The sequence below is a fragment of the Macrobrachium nipponense genome, chromosome 20 (assembly GCF_015104395.2).
Source record: "Macrobrachium nipponense isolate FS-2020 chromosome 20, ASM1510439v2, whole genome shotgun sequence".
Classification (NCBI taxonomy): Eukaryota; Metazoa; Arthropoda; class Malacostraca; order Decapoda; family Palaemonidae; genus Macrobrachium; species Macrobrachium nipponense.
In genome coordinates this window covers 27,578,645-27,605,167 of record NC_061089.1, presented here as the reverse complement: position 1 = coordinate 27,605,167, position 26,523 = coordinate 27,578,645, and the positions used below count along the sequence as shown (strand labels likewise).

The 26,523-nt window shown below is 37.8% G+C and overlaps 1 protein-coding gene across 1 annotated transcript in view; it reads right to left on the bottom strand.

Annotated features, from left to right (window-relative positions):
• The window catches only part of LOC135223980 (uncharacterized), a 206,969-nt gene that overhangs the window by 52,095 nt on the left and 128,351 nt on the right, over positions 1-26,523 (bottom strand). The window contains exons 8-18 of the mRNA XM_064262902.1: positions 24,724-24,899; positions 21,685-22,495; positions 21,415-21,508; positions 10,573-10,745; positions 10,147-10,272; positions 7,244-7,495; positions 2,956-3,071; positions 2,599-2,791; positions 1,830-2,059; positions 479-595; positions 217-362 (exon numbers count right to left, since the gene is read on the bottom strand). Of these exons, the coding sequence (XP_064118972.1) occupies positions 217-362; positions 479-595; positions 1,830-2,059; positions 2,599-2,791; positions 2,956-3,071; positions 7,244-7,495; positions 10,147-10,272; positions 10,573-10,745; positions 21,415-21,508; positions 21,685-22,495; positions 24,724-24,899 (2,434 nt within the window). The remainder of the gene's footprint in view (positions 1-216; positions 363-478; positions 596-1,829; positions 2,060-2,598; positions 2,792-2,955; positions 3,072-7,243; positions 7,496-10,146; positions 10,273-10,572; positions 10,746-21,414; positions 21,509-21,684; positions 22,496-24,723; positions 24,900-26,523) is intronic.

Here is a 26,523-nt window from a genome sequence, read left to right as displayed (position 1 = left end):
ACAGGACGCCAAGGGCATTCTGGGTAATACATGCCCCATGACCTGGTATAGATGCTAATAGTCCCTGGATTGCACAAGTTTAATTTTAATTCTACCGGTTTCCAGCTTGGCGATAGTAAATACTAATGTTAAGACCGAAGGTTTGTTTGTATATGAACAAACAAATTAAATCCTAAAATATAATAAATAAAAATGAAACAAAAGATGATTCCTCACCTCCCATGTGGCACACACAGGCATAAAGGTTGTACAAGTGACTAGTGCTTGTGTCACCAACAACATAATCTGAGACATTGAGGCCATCTAAGGGATATATCACCTTGTCATCCAACTTGGTACTTGTTGTTCCATGAAACAAAAACCTAAAAAGATAGAATAAAAAATATGCAAACATGGCAAAATACAAGATGAAGACTATATATCACAGTTTGTCTTAAAAAAATTCAAATACATAATAGTATGCCTACATTATACCAACCTTTCAAGGTGAATTATGAGGTAGGGAGGATAACGCCACACAGATATAGTTTTGGTTGCACGTTGCTTACGCTCACACTTTGGACAAAACCACAGATCTGTCTCTCCTAGAGTTTCACTGAAAACATAATGCCTCATCAGACTGCCTTCTAGATAATAAAATCTATTAATCAAAATTTACTTGAAATGTTCATTACACACAACTGTTTCACAGAAAAATTAAAATATAAGTTCAAACCAAAAGTAGGATACCACTTCTCAACATATAATTATTTAATGGTTACTAACAGTAGTATATCATAGCCAGAACAACCATTTAGTCTGTCTTGGCAGGTATAAGAATCCTTCACCTGACCTGAAATATCACATTTTTTTCTATCTTGGATGAAATCCAAACACTATTCCAATCATCATCATCATCATCATCATCATCATCATCCATAACTGTTATGTCAGCTTTTCCCTATATGGGGTTCAATGTTAGATATTAAATTAATTTTCTACACAGTCCTCTGCCTTGTGCTTTTCTGCCTGAACTCCCATCAAGTCTTGCTCAACTTGTCAAATATAAGAGCTTGTTGATATACACCAAGGTCTGACAGTGCTTATGATGAAGTACATGAAACCTAAGCTGCATTTGAACATTAAATAGAGTTTGAACATTAAATATGACCCTGACCATGCTCCCTAAGTACTATGCTAATTTTTAAATTAAAGTTACTGCATTTAAAAGTTGGCTTAATACATTACACTTAAAAAAATGTCATATCAGAAAAGACCTCCCAAAAATGACTAATTTTAAACCAATTTGTATTTTTCATAGTTAACAAACCTGAGGTCTTAACAATAGGTTTCTTTCCTGCGCAAGCGGGTAGCCAGTCGGATCAATCTAAGATTGAAAAGCAAGGACTCTGTGACTTCTGGCAACCCTGATCGTCCAGCCACACATGAAAGCCATGACTCGTCAGTCTTTTCCCGACTGCCTTGGAGAAATGGACGCCTTCGCTTTATCCCCCCAAGCCGGTGCCCTTTTTTTGCCCTTCATTTCTGTGTGTGTGTGTGTGTGTGTGTGTGTGTGTGTGTGTGTGTGTGTGTGTGTGTGTGTGTGTGTGTGTGTGTGTGTTTCCGTGGCTTTAGTTATGGATTCCCCTGGATCTTCGAAGGCTCGTCAGCATATGTGCCCGGGCATTCGAGGATTCCCCTGCTCAAGGTTTTTGGCTTCCATAGCAACCAACCCACACTCGACATGCAGTAGGTATAGAGCAAACATTTACTTCTATAATCTCACTATCACACCTTGTTGCCACCTTCCTTACTAATCCATAAATAAGGATTACAATGATTCCACTTACCTTTGAGTAAAAGCCTTAAGACAATCGTATAAAGTAAGAGGATCATTCTGACGCATGTTATTAAGAGAGGGATCATCATTGGTGGCAGCTAGTTGATACTGTTGTTCTGATGTTAGACTTGTAAATCGAACGCACAAAGTATCACCAGCTTGTAATATGACTTCTGGTCCTGTAACAGCTTCACAACCTCGGCAATGGGAGGAAAATAAGCATCGAGAACAATTGTAACCCTGAAACGAAATTTACAAAAGGAATTTAAAATAATATTTTAAATTAGTTTATATTTCATGAGCAACACTATAATTAAAAAAAATGTCATGTTGAGGAAATATCAGGATAAGTGAAAAATATGAAAGAAAAAATATGAAAAACCTGTCAAAGGACAAAACTAAATTGGGCAAAGAAGAAATACAATACTTATTAACCCAAACACCACTGAATAAAAAATGGCAGAAAATCATGGCACTATATATACTAAACTTGGGCCAGGTAGTGGGTTAGAATTTCAGTTTTTGCAAGCACTCAACAGTTGTATATCAAGAAAATAATACTAAAAGAAATAGTAAACTCTGGAATAGTGATGGATTGTGTTTTCTCATGGAATGACATGCATGTTAGCATGAATAATTCCCCCCTCATCCACCATAAAGCATTGTTTTAATACCAGAAAAGGGTAAAACAGTCAGTTGAATATGGCTGTGTCAGGCCTAAGCCTAAGGATAAGTTACCTATGTACCACATGCTGCAGCAATTAAAACATTGAACTTACCCTTCCATCCACTAAAAGAAGAGAATAACTTGTTCCTGCTGGTATCCTAGAAGCTAAGGTTCGCATTAATGTTGAGGGAGTCAACCTTGATGGCAGAGCAAGTAAGCCTGGATGACCTACCAACTGCATACATCTTTTGTTATTGTTATCACTTTCTTGATCCACGCGGAAAACAAGTGGAACTCGTAACATCCTATAAATAAAAAAAAATGTTTAAACACTAAAACAGAGGAAATGACAAAAATAGTTATCACAAGATCCATGAAAAATCTGGACCCTTTTAAACAGAACATTACCTTTTGAAAGAGGATGTGAAGGTATTTATTTTTTTCCTCATAAATAAGAGTAAAATATTACCTAGCTTTTGGTTTTTCAGTTTTTCTTTTTTCAACAGGTATAAGATCTGCAGGTGAAAGCGCAGTTTGACAAACAGGGCAAGGTAAACTCTCTCCTCCATGATGTTTACAAGACATCTGTCAAAGATAATAAGAAAAGTTACCAAAAAAGCATATTTCCAATTAAATTACACAGTGAAACCGCCCCCCAAAATCGTGTTAACATTCACAGACTCATCTTTTCGCGGGTTTCTCTATGGAACATTTCTACCCACTATTGGCAGAAAACTTGCCTATTCTTGTTATTTTTCACTAAGAAATATTCACCAAATAATGTATTTCTTAATAGACAGTTCTAAATGTTTAGAGGGGTTTTAAGTATTCACAGATTTTAGCTATTTGGGAGGGGGGGGATCTGGTACACATCCCCTGCAAATACTGGGGGTCCACTGTAGCAGGTTTCTTGAACACTTAAACTACCAATAGAAGTAAGATTACAAAACAAAAATTGTGTAGATATTTTGATACTTTTATAGCAGTCTGACGATTGCATAGTTGTTATAGTACACACCTACTGGGATTCTTGATATAAAGAAAGTTATTCCCTATTAGACTTCCTACAAAACCATCTGCATTTAAAACTTTTGAGACAACATAATTCTGCATCAGAGAAAAGCCACTGTAAGACTACCTTGCAAAAGTGTCAAGAAACAAATCCTTTGGGTGTACATCATAACAGATCTTGCACGCACTTCAGAAGCAGAAATTTAACATAAATTGCTTTGCAACTCAGTATACAGGTATACATGGGTTACCATGGCTTTGCATATATTTTTATACAGTAAGTTTCTCATCAGTCTTTACAATAATGCATTACAGTATATTCATTTATTTACTTAGAATTAAGTAAATCTGCCTTTTAACATTGTTGTGTTTCCTTACCATTAATTATATTACCAAGCATTGAGTTATATTATCCTGTAGACTAGGCTCTTAATAATTTGTTTTCAAGAAATTCATTAAAAAGGTGTTACTCATATTGTTTTAATGTGATCATCTATTTCTTATTTTGCCCTGCAATATCACAGAAACCATGAGTATGTAACTTATTATGTTTACAACTACATGTGGAATTTTGTCAATTATGACGCCCTGCGCATAGACCAACCATTTAGCTTTTTGTTATTTTATTAAATTTTAACAGAGTATCATACTTATAAATTTACAGTACACAGAAGAATATTTTATCACTGTTGATATACTTTATTTCACCAATTTATTTCACTATTCATCTCCGTGTTTTTTTACCTTGCCCTACATTTACATCCACGTTTCATGTGCTTCGACAGAAAGCCCGATGTAATTGCACCTAAAATGAAATTAGTTTAACCTTATTTCAGTTGACTCTGGTGAATATTACACAACAGTAATTCAGTAAAACACTAGAAAGCACTTTACCACTACCAATTTCCATTTCATCATGATGTTACAAAACATTTTTGTAATGTTTACATATCAAGTGTAGAGAACATGCTTTTGGTGATATTCAAGTTTTCAAAATTAAATTACTCCAGGGTTTTATCAAGCTTACTTTAAGAATGGTTTTCAACTCAGGGTAAATGTTATAATCTTCCATCATTTTTCATTTATGAATTCATCAAAATTATTGACATTCATTCTTGCTGGTTCTTTATCTGCACTCACTTTCTCTTCTGTTACCTGAAGATTATTGCAAACAATCTTATTATGAATCTTTTGAACCATACCATACTTGTAATGAATTCTTGTAGATAATCATCACCTTCAAACTCATGAACCTGAAACAGACTTCTAGCCTTTGCCTAGATGATAATAAGACTTAATGGTGTTCGTTTTTCAATCTGGTTTTCTATCCACACCAAATACCCATTACATTTCATGGATTAGCCCTTGCCTTTACTTTGTAATTACAGTAAAGTTCATTGAAGCAAAACCTTTTAACAGCTTTACATTTGTATTTTCTATCCTTTAAGAATTGTTGACACTATTGGATGTGGAAGTTCTATGTTACATGCTGCTGCTCTTACTTTTTGTCCTCCTTCATGGTGATTAAACACATTTATCCTCCTTCATACTGATTTAACACATTCAGTTTTAATTCAAAGTTGACAGTGTTTCTTGCCTTATTAGCCGGCTGCATTGTTCATGATGACAGTGCACTTCTGGTTCACATACTACAATTTAATGAAAACTTTTTAATCAGTAAATGAAGTGCAAATGACATCTATTGTTCTTGGGACTGATACTAGCACAAAACAGTGTTCAGAGAGAGAGAGAGAGAGAGAGAGAGAGAGAGAGAGAGAGAGAGAGAGAGAGAGAGAGAGAGAGAGAGAGAGAGAGAGACCTTACCTTACAGACCTTACAATTTGTTCGGGTTGCCCCAGGTCCCTCCAAAAATTGCGAGGCATTCCTCTAATGTCTTTACCAGAGAGTTGCTAGTACATCTTCCGGTATATTTTGCATCTTCCAATCTTGGATGGTCTGGGATGCAGTTTAGATATTTGTCGAGCTTATTCTTAAACACATCTACGCTCACTCCTGATATATTCCTCAGATGAGCTGGCAACGCATTGAATAGACGCTGCATTATCGATGCTGGTGCGTAGTGGATTAATGTCCTGTGTGCTTTCCTTATTTTTCCTGGTATAGTTTTGGGCACTATTAATCTACCTCTGCTTGCTCTTTCTGATATTTTTAGTTCCATGATGTTTTCTGCTATTCCTTCTATCTGTTTCCATGCCTGAATTATCATGTAGCGTTCTCTTCTCCTTTCTAGACTATATAATTTTAAGGATTGTAGTCTTTCCCAGTAGTCAAGGTCCTTAACTTCTTCTATTCTAGCTGTAAAGGACCTTTGTATACTCTCTATTTGTGCAATATCCTTTTGATAGTGTGGGTACCACATCATATTGCAATATTCAAGTGGACTATGAACATATGTTTTATAAAGCATAATCATGTGTTCAGCTTTTCTTGTTTTGAAGTGCCATAACAACATTCCCATTTTTGCTTTACATTTTGCCAACAGAATTGCTATTTGATCATTGCATAAAATGTTCCTATTCATCATCACACCAAGGTCTTTAACTGCTTCCTTATTTGTGATTGTCTCATTATTAGGTCCCCTATATGCATATAGCTTTCCTTCTCTGTCTCCATAATTTATTGATTCAAATTTATCAGAGTTAAATACCATCCTATTTACCTCTGCCCAATCATATACTTTGTTAAGGTCTCTTTGTAGAGCGTTCCTATCTTCATCACAAGTAATTTCTCTACTTATTCTTATGTCATCAGCGAAACTACTCGCTATCGAATCCTTAACATTACTGTCTATGTCTTCAATCATAATAACAAACAGTATTGCAGCTAACACCGTACCTTGTGGCACACCGGATATTACCTTGGCTTCATCCGATTTCTCATCGTTTGCAATAACTATCTGTTCCCTGTTGTGTAAAAATTCTTTTAACCATCTTCCTACTTTATCCACAATATTGTGTTTTCTAATTTTCTTCACTAATATATTATGGTCTACCTTGTCAAAAGCTTTTGCAAAGTCTGGATAAACCACATCTGTTTCATTTCCGCTTTTCATATTTTTGAATATGTTCTCACGGTGGACTAACAATTGGGAGAGAGAGAGAGAGAGAGAGAGAGAGAGAGAGAGAGAGAGAGAGAGAGAGAGAGAGAGAGAGAGAGAGAGAGAGAGAGAGAAATGAATGCAGATGTATGCATGCCCCTGCATGTTAGGCAGGTTGCAAACTATCAAACTTGTTTGAACGTACACTGCTACAGACTGCAGCTAGTGTTCAAATCAAACGTCAGTGTGTCGGAGAACTTTGGCATAAACATTTTAGAAAGAATAACAAACTGATAGACAATCCTTTCAACCTAGCTATACTTTCTTAAATTATCACATGCCATGTTGGATATACATGTTTGAGTGTGTGGTTGGTTTTGCACACATCGCTGGGACTGCTAATCATAAGCACAGCCTGATGCATGATGTTTTGTGGAATTTTGTATTTTCTTCACTTTCTTTCTATTTTTCTAACATCGTATACACAGATTGTCATGTAGTAAGTTGAACCTGTCATAAGACAACACCTATCCGCATTAATATTGTTGAAAAGAATGGCTCTGTATGCCATTGCCATTCTTTTCCATGAAGTTTGCCTCAAAGAGGGTCTTCTTCCAAAATAACAAATAATAATAATAATAATAATAATAATAATAATAATAATAATAATAATAATAATAATACTAGCCTCAATACAACCATCACATAGAAGACAATCTTCACATGAATGATGCGTTCTCAATTCTGTTTGACACATCTCTTCTAAGCATATATTACACGGTCGCCATTGGCCCCCACCACTGCCAGCTCCAACATTTCCTCCTCCGCTGCCACTGCAACTACCACTGCTGCTGCTGCTACTGCTGCTACCTCCAAAAACATTAGTAAAACTGGTACTGCTATGCGCAACATCTGCAGTCTCTAAGGTTTCACCCAATGCCTGTAATTTAAAAAATAAAATTAGCAATGAGTCAAAAGGTTTTATTATATTGGCATCCTATAACTACAGTATAGGCGGCCCGCGGTTAACGGCGCAATCACTCAACGGCGAATCGGTTTTACGGCGGTCGTCAAAAATATTCATTAAAAAAAAAAAGGCATTTTAAAGGTATCTTTACGGCACAATTTTCAGTTAACAGCGCCGCTAGCGCCGTTGTCTAACGAGTTCATACATTTGTAGAAATGCTGTTCAGACCATAAAGGTTATGCAAATCATATTAACAAATTTTATGGAGAGTTATTACATAGGTATTAGGGTAAAATATATGCCTCTGACGCTGTTCTATGCCGAAAATATAGTTAAATAAGTGCAAATTTAGCTATGGATGTGTCGATTTATAAATGTTCATGCTTTTGTTTAAAATGTGTATGAAAATGTATTACGTGATAGGTATTTTTATTTCTGTACAGAAATATGATACAAAGGCAGCTTTTGAAACTGCTCTTCACGTTATCAAATACGATGTTTTTTCATGTTCTTTCTTGTGAGCCGCCGCCTGCTGCTCTTCCGAAAATATTGATTTTAAAAAAGTGCAAATTAGCGATCGATGTGTCTATTTTATAAATGTTTATGCTTTTATGTTTAAAATGTGTATGAAAATGTATTACGAATAGGGTATTTTTATTTCTGTGCAGAAATATGATAAAAAGGCAGCTTTTGAAACTGCCCTACAAGTTATTGACTACGATGTTTTTTCAAGTTCGTTCTTGTATGCTACCGTCTGCCGCTCTTCCGAAACTATAGAGTTAAAAAGAGTGCAAATTTAGCGAACGATGTGTCGATTATTTAAATGTTTATGCTTTTATGCTTAAAATGTGTATGAAAATATATTACGTAAAGGTATTTTCATTTTTGCACAGAAATAAGATACAAATTAAGGCAGCCTTTGTAACTACGCTCCATGTTATCAGGGGATGTTTTTTTATGTTCGTTCTTGTCCACCAGTTCCGAAAAATGCATTGTGTTATTTTATTAATTATGCATCTTTTCCATAAATCCTTTAAAAAGTTATACATTATTTCACTGTATCCAAGAATATTGTATGTATTCTCATATTATTGTATTTTAAAATACTACGGCAAATTTAAGCCAGTATTCCGTGGAGAGGCCAGTGTTGTGGTTTGAAATCAGCTGATGAATACGAGTTTGTTTCACCATAACGCAATTCTGAGCGAATGCTCTTGCTTCTAGTTAGCATAAACGAATATCTAGATGCTTGACTTACATGAGACAAAGTTATTTTTCCTTATACAGCATGTTTTTTGGTGGAAATATTTATTGAATATGTCTCGTTGTGAATGTGAACTACTTTTTTTTCGTTAACAGATTACGTTGGCGGCATGTTTATTTCGTAAAAAATTATGTGATTTAGTTCGCAATAATCCTTTATATCATCGTAATACGAACTTTACGTTATTTATCTTATATCGGCGTGAAACCAACAGTAAAAAGTGTTCTTTCAAGCACAGTAGTTTTGATTAAAATTATTTTATCCCAGTTTTATCTACAATTGTGTTTGATGGCATACGTTTACTGCAGTTTTATCCTTGTTGCCGATGTACGATAATAGTCATTAGCAGCTTGAACAGTTTTCTCAGCTTCAGTTATACCTAGGTTTAAATTTAACAGTACATTTCCCGATTGATCTTTAATCTATATTGATCTCTGATATACACGTATAGCGAATAAAGTTATTACATTAAGATATCTCAGTTCTATTCTATACATAACGCCATTTATAACAACTACGGTAATGTTGTACTGTAGTACGATGATTGAAATACAAGCCAAACGGATGTTATCCAGTTCGGTTGTACAAGTATAACGTTAAAACCATACTTTCATCATTCTCTTTTGCTGTTATTGAACTTATGTAACTAGAAGATGGATAAAGTTAGGCCATTGTAATTTGATCTCTCATAAAATCGGACTATCGTAAGACTAATGATCGTAACCTGAACACTACAGCTACCTGTACACTGTATAAACTTTATTATATCTTTACATACTCTAGACACCCACATGTACTGTACAGTAAATTCTATAGTACTATACTGCATAAATACAATTTTACTTATTGTGCCGTTGTGGGATTACGGCGCCTTTGACTGGTCTAGAGCTTCGAAAGGAGGTGTGCGGTGGCCGTAGGCTTTAAAATTGCTTAGCGTCGAAAATCACTTGGCGTTGGCGGCCAGGAACGGAACACCTGCCGCTAACCGAGGGCCGCCTGTATATCTATCATGAATAATAAACAACCACTGTATCATGAATACATCATCGATAATACTCACATCACTGCATATTCAATATATATGAACAAATCAATATAATGATTCCCTAGACCCTCACTACTTTCCTGAGAGACTTGACAGTCAACAGTCAAATGTGCAAGATATTCTCATTCATCTTCTAATACTTCATATGAAACACCCAAGATATCCAAAATAGTTTACGCTTGGTCATAATGGTCACCTCTTCACTTTTTTTCTCCTTTCCTTTATCTCACTATTTTCATACAGACCATAATACCCAATACATTCAATGACGAGACAAAAGGGGGATGTTTTCTAAACTAGTAAAAACAGACATACCTTTTCTGCAGCTTCTTCACAATTTGCAGGACCTTCTTCTTCAATGCTAGGTGGTGGAGCTGCTAAATGAAATGCATATATACTTCGAAGATTATAATTCAGGAATTTTGTCATATACGTATCCTCCTGTAAAGCAATACATTTTTAAGCTTGAAATTCTGAATAAAACATTATTAGATTTTCTTTGTTAGCAAAAAGATACTTTTTAAAACAATTCTTAGGAGACAAATTTCAGCATAATTTGATGAGTTATTCATTTCATTTCACCATAACCTACAACTGGACCATATATTTTACATAAGAACTCATTTATAACTGCCAACAACTATGAAATGTTCTCCATATATTCAACAACGATAAACTTCAATGAGAAATGTGCACATCAGTATTGCATTCAACTTGAGTATTACAGAACTTTTATCTTACCACTATACGGGCTATATGATTATCAAAAACCTCTGCTGTAACCAAATGATCCACTGCATTTAGACCTATCAACTTGCAAAGTTCTGCTTTGAGATCACCAACATCAGACACTTTACAAAGAGTGATTAGGTAACGTACTGGAACAGTGCCATCACTTGGGACATAAACCACACCTAAAAAATAAATTATTTTCAACACTATCCATTGCAAACATGATATATTTAAACAGTAGAGAGAGAGAGAGAGAGAGAGAGAGAGAGAGAGAGAGAGAGAGAGAGAGAGAGCAGTACAGTAAATAACATCATAAAATACAAAATTTATTTGTATATGTAATTTTCCTTTTCTTTTCTCATTTTACACGTCTACCTGTATATTTTCATATACGTATTCATTAACAAAAAAATTTTTCCAATTATAGACTAGTAGTTAAAACAAAACCATCCATTGACAAGAAAATGTCTATCACCTGGCACAGTAATATACAATGTATGTTTGTGTATATCTACCAAAATATATGGATTAGAGCCAGTTAAATACCCAGAGCATTCTTGGTGTATTTGAGTTAAACTGTAACCTTGAAAACTCTTCTGAAGTTTCATGGACAAGCCTACAAAAACAATTGGTATGCTGTCTACCTATTCAACCCCTAGTAAAAACTGAATAGCTGATGCCAGCTCTAAATATAGGTCTGTACCTGAAGAGTATTAACTCTGTAACTAATTGATACTTGTATGGAAAGAGGAGAGTGATCCTTTCAAAACAATGGTTTGCAATTATGACAAATTTGCTTCTACTGTTTCAGGATTTCCAATACAGGCAAAAGCTTACTAACAATACTTACTCTAGAGGGAAAGAAATACCAAATTTGTAACTAATTTGTATTTTCATAACTAACAAACCTGAGGTCTTAACATTAGGATTTACTAGCGCCAAGCTGGAAAAAGGTAGAATTAAAATTACACTTGTGAGATCCAGGGACTATTGGCATCTATACCAGGTCATGGGGCATGTACACCCAGAATGCCCACGACGACCTGTGACCCACCAGCTATATTTCTAACCCAGTTTAGACTGTTAGAGGGGTGGTTCGAGGTGGGCCTTTACCTGTTAAGACCTCAGGTTTCTTAGTTATGAAAAATACAAATTAGTTACAAATTTGGTATTTGTTCATATACGGAACAAACCTTCGGTCTTAACATTAGGATAGACTTACTTATTGGAGGGAGGTAAGTCTCTACAACTGACTGGGAGTTTGCCACCTTATCCATTTCCGAATATATTAGGGAAATTCTAAGAGAATGGACAATGAACCTAGAACCAAAGATATAAGCAAATCTATTGGTTTCCCTCACTGGGTGTAGATACCATTCTATGGTTTACTCTTGTCCCTTGTAACTGGATCCACCCTCACCCCTCTCTTCCCTATTATCTAGAGGGGTGTGTTGCTACTGAAAAGTATATCATAACCTAAGATAGCTTCACAGTATGGCTGACCACCTCACCTGCATCTAGTCCGTTCCAGCATATGACGGTACCCTCCTTCATATAGCCTGTAGTTAAAGGAGTAGGAAGAAAGTAGTAAAGAAAAAAGACCAGTCATCCCATTCATTCTACTTTCATACCTTCATCTTAGACTAGACGCAAACTGACCCACTAGGGGTACTGGATGAGCTATATCACTTGTTGGGCCGCCACCACTGGACCCAAGGAAAAAGTGTCCAAGGATCTATGGGCAACGTCTTTCAAATAAAATGATGTGAAAGTTGTTTGGCGTTTCCACACACCAGCTTTCAGAATTCTCTCCACAGACATGTTCTTCTTAAATGCCAGAGAAGCACTCAAGCCCCTGATGTCATGAGCTCTAGCTCCCACCTGGCTATCTGACCCCCTGTCTTCTGTCATATAAGCATTTCTGATCGTCTCCCTTAGCCAAAACGATATTGTATTCCTGAACACTTCCTTCTTGTTCCGTCCTGTACTTACGAACAACCTCCGGCACCCCGGCCTGAGGTGCCTTGTTCTTCTTAAGTACTCCCTTAGTGCCCTGACGGGGCACAGAAGCATCTCATCTTTGTCATTGTCTACAAAGTCTGCCAAGGAAGGTATGGCAAAGGAGTCGAATCTGCCGTCCACTATTGTTGGGTTTTGGGTCTTGGCCACGAATTCTGGAACAAACTCAAATACCATTGACCTCCAACCTCTCGAGTGCTTTATGAGATATGACAGGCCATGTAGCTCCCCCACCCTTTTGGTTGAAGCCAGGGCCAGTAAGAAGACTGTCTTCAGGGTCAGGCTCCTATCCGTGGACTGCCTTAGTGATTCGAAGGGGGGTTTTGTCAGACTACTCAGTACCCTGGTCAGATCACAATCTGGGGCTTTTAGTTCCTTTGGTGGACATGACTGTTCAAAGCTACTCATCAGCATGGCCAACTCCCATGAAGACGAAATCTCCACCCCTTTCATTCGTAAGACTAAGGCTACAGCAGCCCTGTACCCCTTCACTGCAGATACAGACATATGCTTTTCTGTTCTTAGATATATCAGAAAGTCTGCTAACTGCTGAATAGTGGTACCGAGTGGAGACAAGTTCCCTCTATGACACCAATCACAGTATGCTGACCACTTTCCTTGGTATACTGTCACAGATGATTTTATGATATTTCCTGCCATCTGAGTTTCTGCTTTCTGCGAAAACCCTCTCGCTCGCAGGAGATACTTGACAGTCTCCACCCGTGAAGCGATAGGGACTTCACCGACTGGTGGTACCTCTCCATGTACGGCTGACACAGTAGGTTGCTCATTGGGGGTAACTCTCTCGGCACATCTATTAGGAGTTCCAGTAGGTCTGGAAACCACTCTGCCTTCGGCCATAACGGAGCTACCAGGGTCATCTTGAGGTTCTGAGACCGCATTACCCTGTTCAGAACCTGACGGATTAGACAAAATGGAGGAAATGCGTTGACGTCCAGATTGTCCCAAGGGTGTTGTAGCGCATCTTCTGCTACTGCCTCTGCGTCTGGGACTACCGAACAATACACTTCCAACATTTTGTTGTACCTGGTTGCGAATAGGTCTATGATTAGTCCTTCCCACAACATGAGCATCCTGTCCACTACCTGTTGGTGCAAGGACCACTCCGTTCCCAGAATCTGATCCCTGCGGCTCAACTTGTCGGCCACTATGTTTCTTTTTCCCGGAATATACCTGGCCCTGATGTCTACCAGGTTCTCTACAGGCCACTGATGAAGTTGAACTGTCATCACATGTAACTGCCAAGAAACTAGGCCTCCTTGTTTGTTTATATAAGCTACTACTGTGGTGTTGTCTGACATCAATACCACTGAGTGTCCCTTTACTCTCTCCCTGAATTCCTGTAGAGCTAGAAACGCTGCTTTTAACTCCAGCACGTTTATATGGAGTTCTCTGTCCTTGCAACTCCATTTTGCTGACACCATCAACTCCTCCATATGGCCTCCCCAGCCTTCTAGTGACGCATCCGAGAACAGCAAGAGGTCCGGAGAGGATTGTTGAAGGGGGACACCCACTGTCAGATTGTCGTCGTTCACCCACCACAGCAAATCTTTCCTCACTTCTGCCGACAAGGGAATTTGCTCATACGGGTGATCTACTATTGGTGACCAAAACTCCTTCATCCTCCATTGTAGGGACCGAAGGTGTAGCCTTCTTTGAGGTACTAGCTTCTCCAGGGAGGTTAGGATTCCCAGTACCACCTGCCACTGTCTTCTGGCTGTGTTTGTTTTCCCAGAAAGGCATTCACCACTTGTTTGCATTTCTCTATTCTCTGGTCTGTCGGGAATACTTTGGCTTCTGTTGTGTCTATAACCATTCCCAGATACTCAAAACGTTGACTTGGATCCAACTGCGACTTCTCCTGATTTATCACAATACCTAGGCTGTGACAAAGCTGCAGGAGGGTCGCCCTGTCCCTGAGTATCACCAGCCAATCGTCCAGATATCTTATTAGCCTGATCCCCTGAGCATGCGCCCACGTCGACACGAGAGTGAACACTCTTGTAAAAACTTGAGGAGACGTTGTCAATCCGAAGCACAGGACCTTGAATTCGAAAGCTTTCCCTGCAAGACTGAAGCGGAGAAATTTCCTTGAAGACTGATGGACTGGTATCTGAAAGTATGCGTCCTTCAGATCGACTGTCAGCATAAAGTCCCTGATCCTGACTGCTTGTAGAACCGTTTTTGGAGTTTCCATTTTGAAACTGGTTTTCCTTATAAACAGATTCAATGTTGACAGGTCTATTACTGTCCTCCACTCCCCGTTGGCTTTGGGTACCAGGAAAATCCTGCTGTAGAAGCCTTTCAACGGACTGCATACTTGTTCCACAGCTCCTTTTCCCATCATCTTCTTCACTTCATCTTGCAGAGTAATGGCCTTCTGAGATTCGTGAGCATAAGCGAAGTGGGGTAATGGCTGATCTGTCAGGGGTGGGGTTACCTCGAACGGGATCAAATACCCGATCCTGAGAATAACCACCACCCACTGCTCTGCCCCTAGTTCCTGCCACACCTTCCAGTGATTTGCCAGGCAACCCGCCACTGGTGTGGCCGAGTGATGAGAGGCGCCCATCCTATCTTCTTGAGCCTCTCCCTCTTCCCCTACTCCCCCTCCCTCTGTTGTTTCTATTGTGAAAGGGCCGATGAGTTAGCCTCTTTGGGGAAGAGGGTCTTGTGGCTCTATTAGGGATGTTATGTCTCACTGTCTTCTTCCGAGATATTTGCTGTTGTCTCCTCTCCAAAAGAGTAGCTTGACTGTTAGACGTTTTCCTAACTGCCTGCTGCACCAACCTATCGTTAGTCCATCCTTCTTCTATCTATTGCCTCTTCCAGTATAACCTCTAGCAACAGCAGTTGCGACTCCAAGATATCCCCATTTCTCATTGCTAACAGGGAATCCAAATCCACAGTGCGGCTTAGTCTAGCCAACGCTGCATCTCTCCTCATTAGCAGGATATTTGCTCAAACATTGGCACTTAAGTTTGTCAGGTACGCAATCGCCTTGGAACCTGACTGTAGTAATCTAATGAACAATGATTCATCCACTACTTTTCTTGTCACTTCCGAGGATGCAATCTTCGCCACTGCTGTTAACCAAAGATCTAACCAAGAAGCAGTCTGAAAGACAGAAGAAGCTGTTGCTTCTAACGTAGCAGCCTCTTGGTACGTCATCGAAGGGCACTCCATTTTAACCTGATCCAAGGTTAATCAAGGCCTTAATCTTACAACATTAGGGTTCACTTGTCTAGACAGCAAAGGGACCTTCGGTGTCGTATAATATTTCCTTTGCTTCATCATTGGAGGGGGAATAAATTTAAATGATCTATTAGATCTTAAGGAATTATCCCTTCCTGCAATCTTTGCGTTTACGTGTTGTAAGACAGAATCCGCATGACTCGAACAAGGCAATTCATAAGACACCTTGGTATCCCCTTTTAATCCAAATGCCATGTCAATTCCAGGAGGAAGCATACTGGCCGGTGTTTCTGTCTTCTCCGAAAGGTTATTGAATTGACGAATCAAATCAATCACCTCTGCATACGAGGCCAGAAACTCTTGGTTTTCTCCTTCCTCCGGCTCTAATGTACCATTCTCTGTCACAAGGGATGCTGTCTCGCCCCTATCTTCTGACAGACGGCCCGGAATTCCACGGCCACCTGCCCCTACGGCCGCGGTCTCTTTGATCTTTGCTGGCCGCCGTTGGCTCGATCCCGAATAGTCAGCAGGGAAACGATAACGCCTCACTCTTTCTCTGCTCACGGATCTAGAGAGAGAATCTCGTCTAGATCTCCAAGATGAAGGCTCCCTTGAAACAGATATAACTTAGTCTCTATTAGTATTGGTATCGTTTTCGAGCGTAGGAGAACTCGGCCTCGACCTTTCATCCAGACGGACACTGCCTTCCACGAACGTATCCGACGAGGTTGCCAACTCCCTATTCTTCGTACTTTTAATAGGAGCCCTATCATCCTTTGTACTTATTTTGAATGGCCTTACGGGCGAAACTGGGATCTGCATTCTATCCTCTGCTGCACCTTTCGCCGCCAACATCGATTTTACCAGCGGTATCGTAGTCTTTGTAATCCGAACTGGCAACTCCGCATCGGCCGCTAGTCCGTCAGCCGTCGCCTCTCTCGCTTGTTCGGATTCTTGCGAACGGCTTCGTCTGCTAACTTTGTGCTTACTAGCCACTGACTTCCCGACCTTCCTGCTGGATACGACATTCCTGGTCTGAAGATGACAAAGAATTCACTCTTCTCCTCTTAGCCCGAGGATCAGTCGCGAACTCCCGAATCCTCCAACACTTGACTGGCGCTCGCCGTGACGTCATCAGACTTAGCGATGATGCCGAACTAGAGGAAGAAGACGAAGAAGGCGAATCACACCTTTTCTTTTTGTCTCTCTTATCCATTCTCTTCTCTATATCCTGTAATTTCTGCATTACAGTTTGTATTGCCGAGTCAGAAGGCGTATTTGAGTCTGGGTGCAGCGAAATAGGCTGAGAAGCAGTCTGTGACGTCATCGAACAAAGGAGCGTGCATATTATTCATAAAATTACCCGAGACCCCTCCTGACGTTTCCGATACTGAATCGCTAGGAGAAACCGAAGGGGTATGGGACAAATCAAAAGCAGGTGGAGAAACATATGGAGCAGCCTGGTTTATTGCCGATACAAAAGAAGCCGGTAAGGTTTGGTCATCCAAAGATGGCGTCACCACCTTCCTTTTTTATTGGCCTTTCTCATAGAACTTTTTCCACTGTTCCACCGACCAACCGCGACAAACAGAACATGGATTAGTAACCGTACATACGTTTTCCCTGCACCTACTACAGGTTGGATGAGGATCCGACGACACCGAAGTTAGAAATCTAGAACATGGAGAGCCGCTGATTCCTGGGCATTTCCTTTGTCTCCTCTTCGAAACGGCAGACGATCCCGATGTTGAGGCAAAAATCTCCATCATACCACTTATACACTCTTACCGATCAAACTCACACTGAGCACACTCGGAGAAAGAAAAAGTCATAAGAAATGAAAAATGAAATGGATAAAAAACAGGCAAACTGAAAACCGGCTTTAAATCAGATAGACAGTAAACAAGTCTTATCTTAAAGGCCGTAGGAAAATAACTGGTGGGTCACAGGTCGCCGTGGGCATTCTGGGTTTACATGCCCCGTGACCTGGTATAGATGCCAATAGTCCCTGGATCTCACAAGTGTAATTTTAATTCTACCGGTTTCCAGCTTGGCGCTAGTAAATCCTAATGTTAAGACCGAAGGTTTGTTCCGTATATGAACAACTTTGCTTTTAAAGCTTCAAAAATACTTCATCGATAGTTAAAAGCTAGTGCACTACACAGCAAAGTCTTTTTTAATATATGTACTTCATACCATCATTGAAAATCTAGCCAGCATTAGCAGCACAGGCTTCATTTGGTAATTAATGTTGCCACCTGCTATCATTTTCCTTTAAAGTAAAAAAAAAAAAAAGCTACCTCTATATCAATTACACCACTTTGTGTTCCCAATCCCTCCTAACTTGTTCCCCCAACACACTCCAAGAGAAAAAATATCTGGATCTAACAATTACGACCTACTATGTGGTTACAATGTTCAGATACCACACTTTATTAATTTTGGTAAGGAAAAAATATTTTATTGTCTGCAAAAAGTAAATCTGCTTGTCTTTTTATCACCCTTTAATAACACTGCAAACAACTATGTGTTATATTCCCTGCTTAACTGTAAGGAATGAAAGCATGGAATCAGTAAACAAAATAATTTGAATTATATTAGAAATGCTTGATTTTCAATTCTAAGTGATCATGATGAAATTGACTTTGATACAATTAATGCAAAGATAAGTTTGAAGGTAACCAGTAGGCCTAGTTACAATCTTTATGGCTAGATTAACAACATATTTCCATAAGCCATGTTACACTTGTTACAGTTTGTAGACTTGAAAGCATAAACTGAAGTTTTACACCGAAGCCTTGCAAATTAATCATGATTTCTTTTACAAGATGTCCTCACTAATATCGGCAATGAGAAAAGGCATTATAAATTTATCTATTTATATGCTCCCATGCAATCTATTTTGACAGTTTACAAGCATAAAACAAATTCTCAATGATTACAACATTGTATGCAGGCAATCCACGGTTACTGGCAGCATTGGTTAACAGCATTTCGGTTTTACAACACTTGGCTAACATTGTCGTTGAAACAATTTTTGCCGCTCATAAGCAATTTTCGGCAAGAGTAAGCAGTTGATCGGTGTCAATAGGTGGTTTATCAGTGTTGGAAAGCAATTTTCAGCAAAAGTAAGCGATTTATCAGTGTCGGTAGGCGATTTTCAGCACCGGTAAGTGGTTCATCAGTACCAGTAAGTGGTTCATCAGCACCAGCAAACAATTACATCGTTGTAAACGCCATTTGTTACCATAATTATTGCGATATAAAAGTGTATTCTTGCATAAAACAAAAAAATTATATACTATTAAGAATTAATCCACTTATCATGAGAATTTATTCAATGTTATATAACAAACAGGCCTGTCACAGTTCAAAATGCTTTGGAACATTCACAAATGTTTCTTAAGAATGTGTGACAAGATAGTACAAGTATTTATTATAGGTTTGATTTGAAAATTTGATACAAATCTTGATATAACAGATCCAACTTTCCATAGCAGAACAGGACAAAATAAGAAAATTCTTTAGTTGCCATTTAGTGTGATCACAATATGTTATTTCACTATTCAAGTAAACTGCCTTAAATTCAACCCATTCAATGTTAGACACAGAAAAGAAACACATGATATTGAAAGTAACTCTCCAAACTGGAATACAAAAGTTTGAAATCTTAAAAACCTAGATGAAAAGAACTTGCATCTTCTAAATTACATTCCAATCTTGTAAAAAGATGTAGAAATTTGAAAATGAACTCAACAAGAAAAGTTAGAAGCACCCTGGACATTAATATCTGAGAGTTAAGGTTAAATTAAATCTTCATAAAAAATAAATGAACTTGATTATGGGAGACAAAAAAAATAAAGGTTTTGAAGGCACTGAATTTGACTAAGTTACAGGTTCCCTATCCAATTAAACTTACAAGACCATAGTTAATTCATGGGGATGGAGCAATCTAAGAATGAGTGTACTGTATTCAACAAGCAAGGGCTGGGAAGTGCAGGAACAAGAAATATGGAGAACAGAATAATCAGCAAACCAAGACTAGAAGTCTTAAACAGGAGGTTATTAACAGAAGAGAGAAAAAAAAAAAACAAGGGTAGGTGAAAAACTCCTAAACCCAACCAGGGATGAAGAATGTTGTTGCTTTGCCTTCGGAAAGCAAGGACACAAAATGATAGGAGCAAAAATAATAACTGAAGCCTTATGCCAGAAGTTTGGTTTACCAAACCTTATGCCAGAATATATTAAACCTATGAAATTCTGATGCTGTCCATGCATCAGAATGGCTGCAATGTTATCCACAAAAATGTTTTTTTGCAAAATTCAACTTGTTACTTCCAGATTATTTCAGGTACTACAATAAAATGCACGTATTTAGCTTAATAGTGACACGAAAACCCAAATTACACATTGAAACATAAATTTACAGTCAACATATGGTCTAAATATGATTTGCTATGGAAAGATTTGGGATCCCCCTGATTCTAAAAGACTAAATGCATTGGTGTTAAATGCAACAATAAATGATTCTTCAAAGTCCAACGAAGATGAACAAACATCAATGAGACTGGAAAAATCACTGGTAAATCTTTCCTTACAAAACCATTATTGATGATATGGGGAGAAAAATATAAATTGAATTCCAGGCATTAAGCAGGTAATTGGAAGGACTGGGGCAGTCACTCTTCTTTGGGAATGTCAAGACAATAGTCGGTTATCATGATGATAGACAAGTATAAGATTAATTCAAGCAAAAGACACCTAACCACAGGAGCCACTTTGTTGACAAGCTCTCTCAAAACTGGGCAAGAATATACAGTAATCCAATCCAGATACCTTGTCAAGCCTTCAAGATGAAAGAATTGTAAGAACTTTATGAGCACAGAATACTGAAGATGTAGGATTAGATGCAGAAGAGTAAATGATAGGTGACTTAGCTGAAAAATGAGAACCAAATATCATGGCCTTTTGCCAAGGAGAGCAAAATATACATCAGGACTTTATTGACAAGAGCATCCAGGGCCAACAGAAAGACCTCTCAGCATAAAAGAAAGCATATGAAATAATTTCAGTAATGTGTAAATAAAGGATACTTTGATTAAGAGGGAGACTGAATATCAGAAGGTTCCTAAAACCTATGTATTGTCTCATAAGGCCACTAGAACCTTGTTCAACCTGTGACTAAAGATCATTTTTGCTCTAAAAAGTATAAATTGGACTCAAAATAAGTTTCATAAACTGCACTTCAAGATGCTTTAAGTTATTGCATAAAAGTCGCAAGTATAATTCAGTCTTGCAATGTTGAGAAAATTTTATAATTCAGTCAAATTTGGACATATTTTCCTTGTCCTCCATACACTCATTAGCAGAAACCATATGATTATTGAAAATTAGTGACTAAAAAAGCAATTAACCAGGAACATAGCAACAAAAACATGCACTAAAGTTAAAATAAATGATGCAATCAAAAGCAGAACTAGCTGGAATCAAGCAGCTAATCATTTATCTGGTCTGCACAACTTTTAATATAATGTGTACTAAATATCAAGCAATCCTCCCTCACACTATCATATTCTTCTCCTAACTTCAAGCATTAAAAAAACTGAAGTTTCTTACATATTTGGATCTGGTTGGCATAAGGTAGAGGCACCGAGAGGGTTCCAAAAGGATCATACTTCACAGAAGTATGTCCACATGTACAACAAACAAGCTGCGAAGTAAAAAAAAAAAACAATTACATCATGCTATCTGTATAATGATGATGTTGGTTGTATAATCCAATTAAAATATAATAATATACAGTATGCTAATACATATCATTTTCTGTAAATCAAGTTACTATTACCAAAATCTTTCAGCCCATAAATATAAGTCAGTTACTCTTACCGAACTCTTGAACTGCCCATAAAATGTTTCAACAACTGCACTCTTCTGATCACCCACAAATGATCGCCAAGTTTTATCCGCCTGGTGTTGTTCTAGTGATGATACTGAAACTGTTGAATGACTTGGCACATCAGCACTTGATGCTGACATGGAACTATCACCACTTCGCTCTGATAAAACTTGATGCCTTTCTAACTCTAATTGAATATTTTTTTCATCAAGTCTAATTTTCTTGTTTATTGTCATATCTTCTCTATCTTCAGAATCGTCCTCCTCAGACTCTGCTACACCAACCACGGACTGACATCCTCTCCTTTCATGGAGGAGATTAACTTCTTTGATTCTTTTCACACCTGACTTACTTAAATTATCAACACTATTTTTTAATCGTGTTTTATCATACTTTGCATATTTCTCAGAGTCAAAGAGGAGTTCATTGTTTGTAGGGTTATCTTTCACTAACACATTCACATTAGATGTCTTTGACTCTTTCATAATATCTTCTAATTTTACCAAGGCTATATGAGCACCAGAGGAATTAGGAGAGGATGTGGAACACAAGCCCTTCTCTTGACGACTAATGGTGTTCTGGTCCTTATCTTGAACTTGTTCATTCAACTGATTCTTCTCAAGGCTTAAAGTGCTATTATCACAGTGAAGGGTATGGAGATTATGAGTAGCGATTGTATTTTGTGTAGTACTATCACAGTCAGAACTATCACCTAAGTGATTGTATCGTCTGATACCACCACTGCCACCTACATCAGCTGGATCCGACACATCAGAGGCAACACTTTCAGCATCATGACAGCTATAAAGCAAACAAAGCAAATTAAATTATAGATGAAACATTCTATAATGAAATATTCTATTATATTTCTTTATAGAGGTTATGTGCAATTCCTTCTGGTTAGCCTTAAAATGAAATGCCGACGAATTTAGTTTTTACTTTACTGATAAAAATCTGTTAAGTAAAAACAGCTGAAGATTTACATCAGTTTATTTTTAAGAAATTTCTGCACTATAATTATTATGCTTAACCCTTAAACGCAGACTGGACATATTGTACGTCGACTAAAATTGTCTGTCGGGTGCCAAGTGGATGTACGGTACGTCGACTACAAAAAGTTTTTTTAAATATTCACGGAAAAATAGTTATAGGTCTAGTTTGCAAAAGATTTTAAATCATGTCCCTTGAGGGATGCTGGGAGTTCATAGATCACGCTGTTGTTTTGTTCACAAGCGTTACCAAGCCGCGCGTACGCGAATTTCCTTCTTCTTGCACTACAAAGCATCAGCAACGCATTGTCGGAGAGTGATTTCTTGACGCATTCGTGTTTTCCAGAACTTTTGCGAGTGTTAGCATATTTGTGAGTGTTATCGTACGATAATCAATCATTTACCTTCACTTTGCAACAAACAGGATATTCGATCATTTACCTTCATTTTGCAACAAACAGCAAGTCTCTAGCACAATATTTCGATTTATGGTGAATTTAAAAAAAAAAACTTTTTCCTTCCCTCCGTGCGCAGTAACTGCTGAAAATCTCAGAATTTCTTTAGTCACCTTATCATAATTTTTGCACCATTTTCTATTAGGCCTTACATAAAGTGTTATACATGAAAATGTGCGCAATTTCATGTTAAATACAACAAAAAATTACTCATGGTTGTAGCTTTTATCAGTTTTGAAATATTTTCAAATAAGATTCAATCATTTACCTTCATTTTGCAACAAACAGCAAATCTCTAGCACAATATTTCAATTTATGGTCAATTTTTGAAAAAAACTTTTTCCTTCCCTCCGTGCGCGGTAACACTGTTGAAAATCTCAGAATTTCTTTAGTCACCTTGTCATAATTTTTGCACCATTTTATATTAGGCCTTACATAAAGTGTTATACACGAAAATGTGCACAATATCATGTAGAATACAACAAAAAATAACTCATGGTTGTAGCTTTTATCAGTTTTGAAATATTTTCATATAAATCACGATAAATAGAAAAAATTAGACCTTCAGTCAACTTTAACTCGACTGAAATGGTCGAAAACTGCAATCATAAGCTAAAACACTTCAGTCTAGTAATATTCAATCAATTACCTTCATTTTGCAACAAACAAAGTCTCTAGCACAATATTTTGATTTATGGTGAATTTTAGAAAAAAACTTGTTTTTATGTCCGCGTGTTACGAATTCATGCATCATTTTGTGATTATATTTTCTGTGTTGCTTTGATAGTTTCACAATTTGTTATGTACCAAAATCATTGCAATTAAGTGTACAATACAACGAAAAAAATTACTCATTACCTTTAACCGTTTTGCTCACAGCGCGATTTGTATACAATTACATATGAAATTTTTGTTTCACGCTGTCTTATATTCCAATATTTATATATATGATATGATATTTTTTTTCATTTCTGATGGTTGCCTACTAAACTGCAGGCAATGACAAAAAAAGGAGCCAAAAATGAACTCTTTAATCTTAAAAACTAAGCGTGCTGTGATTTTTTAAAAAAACTTTTTTTCCGCTTCGGCGCTAACTCCCGAACAACGCCAGCATACAACAGACACTTTTGTAAATAGGGGCTCGGCATTTAAGGGTTAACAAGAAAAGTTGCGTAACAGTTGCAATAATATAAAATAGTGAAATTCCAGTGGGGGATATACATTGCTCACCAAATCTCTTACCTACAGTAACCTTTACTTTATGGACACCATAGAACGACACTGCCACATATCCACAAACTCGATGTTACCCATGAAATGAGAATGTGTGTGACAACTCATCTTTAAATTCTCTATGAATCCAATAATCACTCTTATGACAGCATCCGGTTCTTGATTTATGGTTCTGACAGACACATACACATCTAAAGGAACTACCTCTTATGTTGTGGCTATCCATCACAGTAGGAAAATTCACACATTCTTCCTTTCTAAGTGAATGATCAATTACTCATGAAATTCTCGTTACTGAGCCTGTCGTAACTTACCCCTACCTATAACGTGCATAAGTTTTTCATTTCATTACCTGGTAGTTCCAGCCAGTGAGATATCATCACAAGATGCATTAACATGTGCTGGCAAAAGAGAGCGAACTTCTTCTGGTATCGGTTGCAGTCTATAGTTAACACAATGTGCATCCACAGAACTACTGGATATACTGCTCTTGGGAGATGCACCACCACTGTCTAAGCCAAGATTTTCCTATAAAAGAATGTATTCTGAAGTAAAAATTGACACAACACAGTTAGCTTTCAATAATAAAGTACAACTAGTCACTACACAATTATGTTAACTTTACTGGTTTCCAGCTGGCGCTAGAAGATTTACCATAATCTTAAGACCAAGGGTTTTTTTTCCACATATGAACAACTTGAATTTCTCCAAGATCCATACAAATGATCCCTAATTCTCTTTAACCTGATGAGAGCATGCACATTAGCAGTAAATATGCCTTGCTGTCGAACTTCTCAGTTTCAGAGGTCCTGTATTCCTCGCTCATTGGACTGTGGAATAGTCTCCCTGAGGATGTGCAATTGGAACATCCCACGTCGGAGGCTTGAGCTCTCTAGGAGAACTCGACTGCTCAAACCCCTTAACTAGCAAGGAAAGTTCCCAGGAAGAGGAGATGTCAAGTCTAAGGCGTAACACTAAACTCAGAGGGCCCCCCTGTAGTCTCTAATGGCAGAAACAGACAAACGTTTTTTCTCTCTGAGGAAGGTTAAAAAGTCTGCTATTCACTGAATATAGACAAACGTTTTTTCTCTCTGAGGAAGGTTAAAAAGTCTGCTATTCACTGAATAGAGGTTATGAGTGAAGAAAAACCGTTTATGACACCAATCACAGTAGATCACCCATTTGCCTTGGTAAACTGCGGTCGACTTTCTGAAATAGCTGGACATTTGCAGTGCTGTTCTCTGAGAAAAACCTCTCGCTCGGAGGATATACTTGATAGCCTCCAACCGTGAAGAGACAGGGATTCTACCAACTGGTGGAACCTTTCTGCATGCGGCTGACACAGGAGATGTCGCCAAGGGGGAATTTCCCTCGGAACCTTTGACGACAGCAGATATGGGAACCATTCCGCCTGAGGCCACAGAGGGCTACCAAAGTCATCGGGTAAAGGCCAAGAGAGGTCAATCATGACTCTCGCCCAGGCGGTTAAAGAAAAGACTGACACAGTGGCGTGGTCCTTGACCACCTTTCCCCCGATCTACGCATGCGTTGCGTTGCCAGATATCACAAGATTCCTTGCATTCATCTGCTTTTTAACCGGAGCCAGCTGGGCGCTAGAAATTATCCTATTGTTAAGACCAAAGGTTTGTTAGTGTATGAACAACATTCCTTTTCATGCAATTGTTTTGTAAATTTCTGGGGATTTTTCTTATATGAAGAAATACTTATACTGCAAAACCCAGCTTTCTGACTATCACAATTTCATAATTATTACAAAATATGCAATAATTCTTTTTTTAGCCATTTCCTCAAAACTTACTTTTTTACAAAGTAAAGAACCATACATAGAAAAAATCAATCTTTCAAAGCATGTAGCATAACTATATATCTTTTATTTACCATAAGGATATGTATTTTTGAGTGCAACTTTTTTTTCTATTTAAGAAAAATGACGATATTTTTGTCTGCAAAATTTTAACACTTAAGAGGTCAAATTTTTTAATTTCTTACACAGGTATTTTCAGTAATAGTAATTTAATAAGTAGTCAAAATTTTAAGCAAATCCCTTCAATCATAAGGTAGCAGTGGCCACCTACTTTGTAATAAGAGGCTTATGGCACCCATTAAATGGCAATCCCTTACTAGCAAGGAA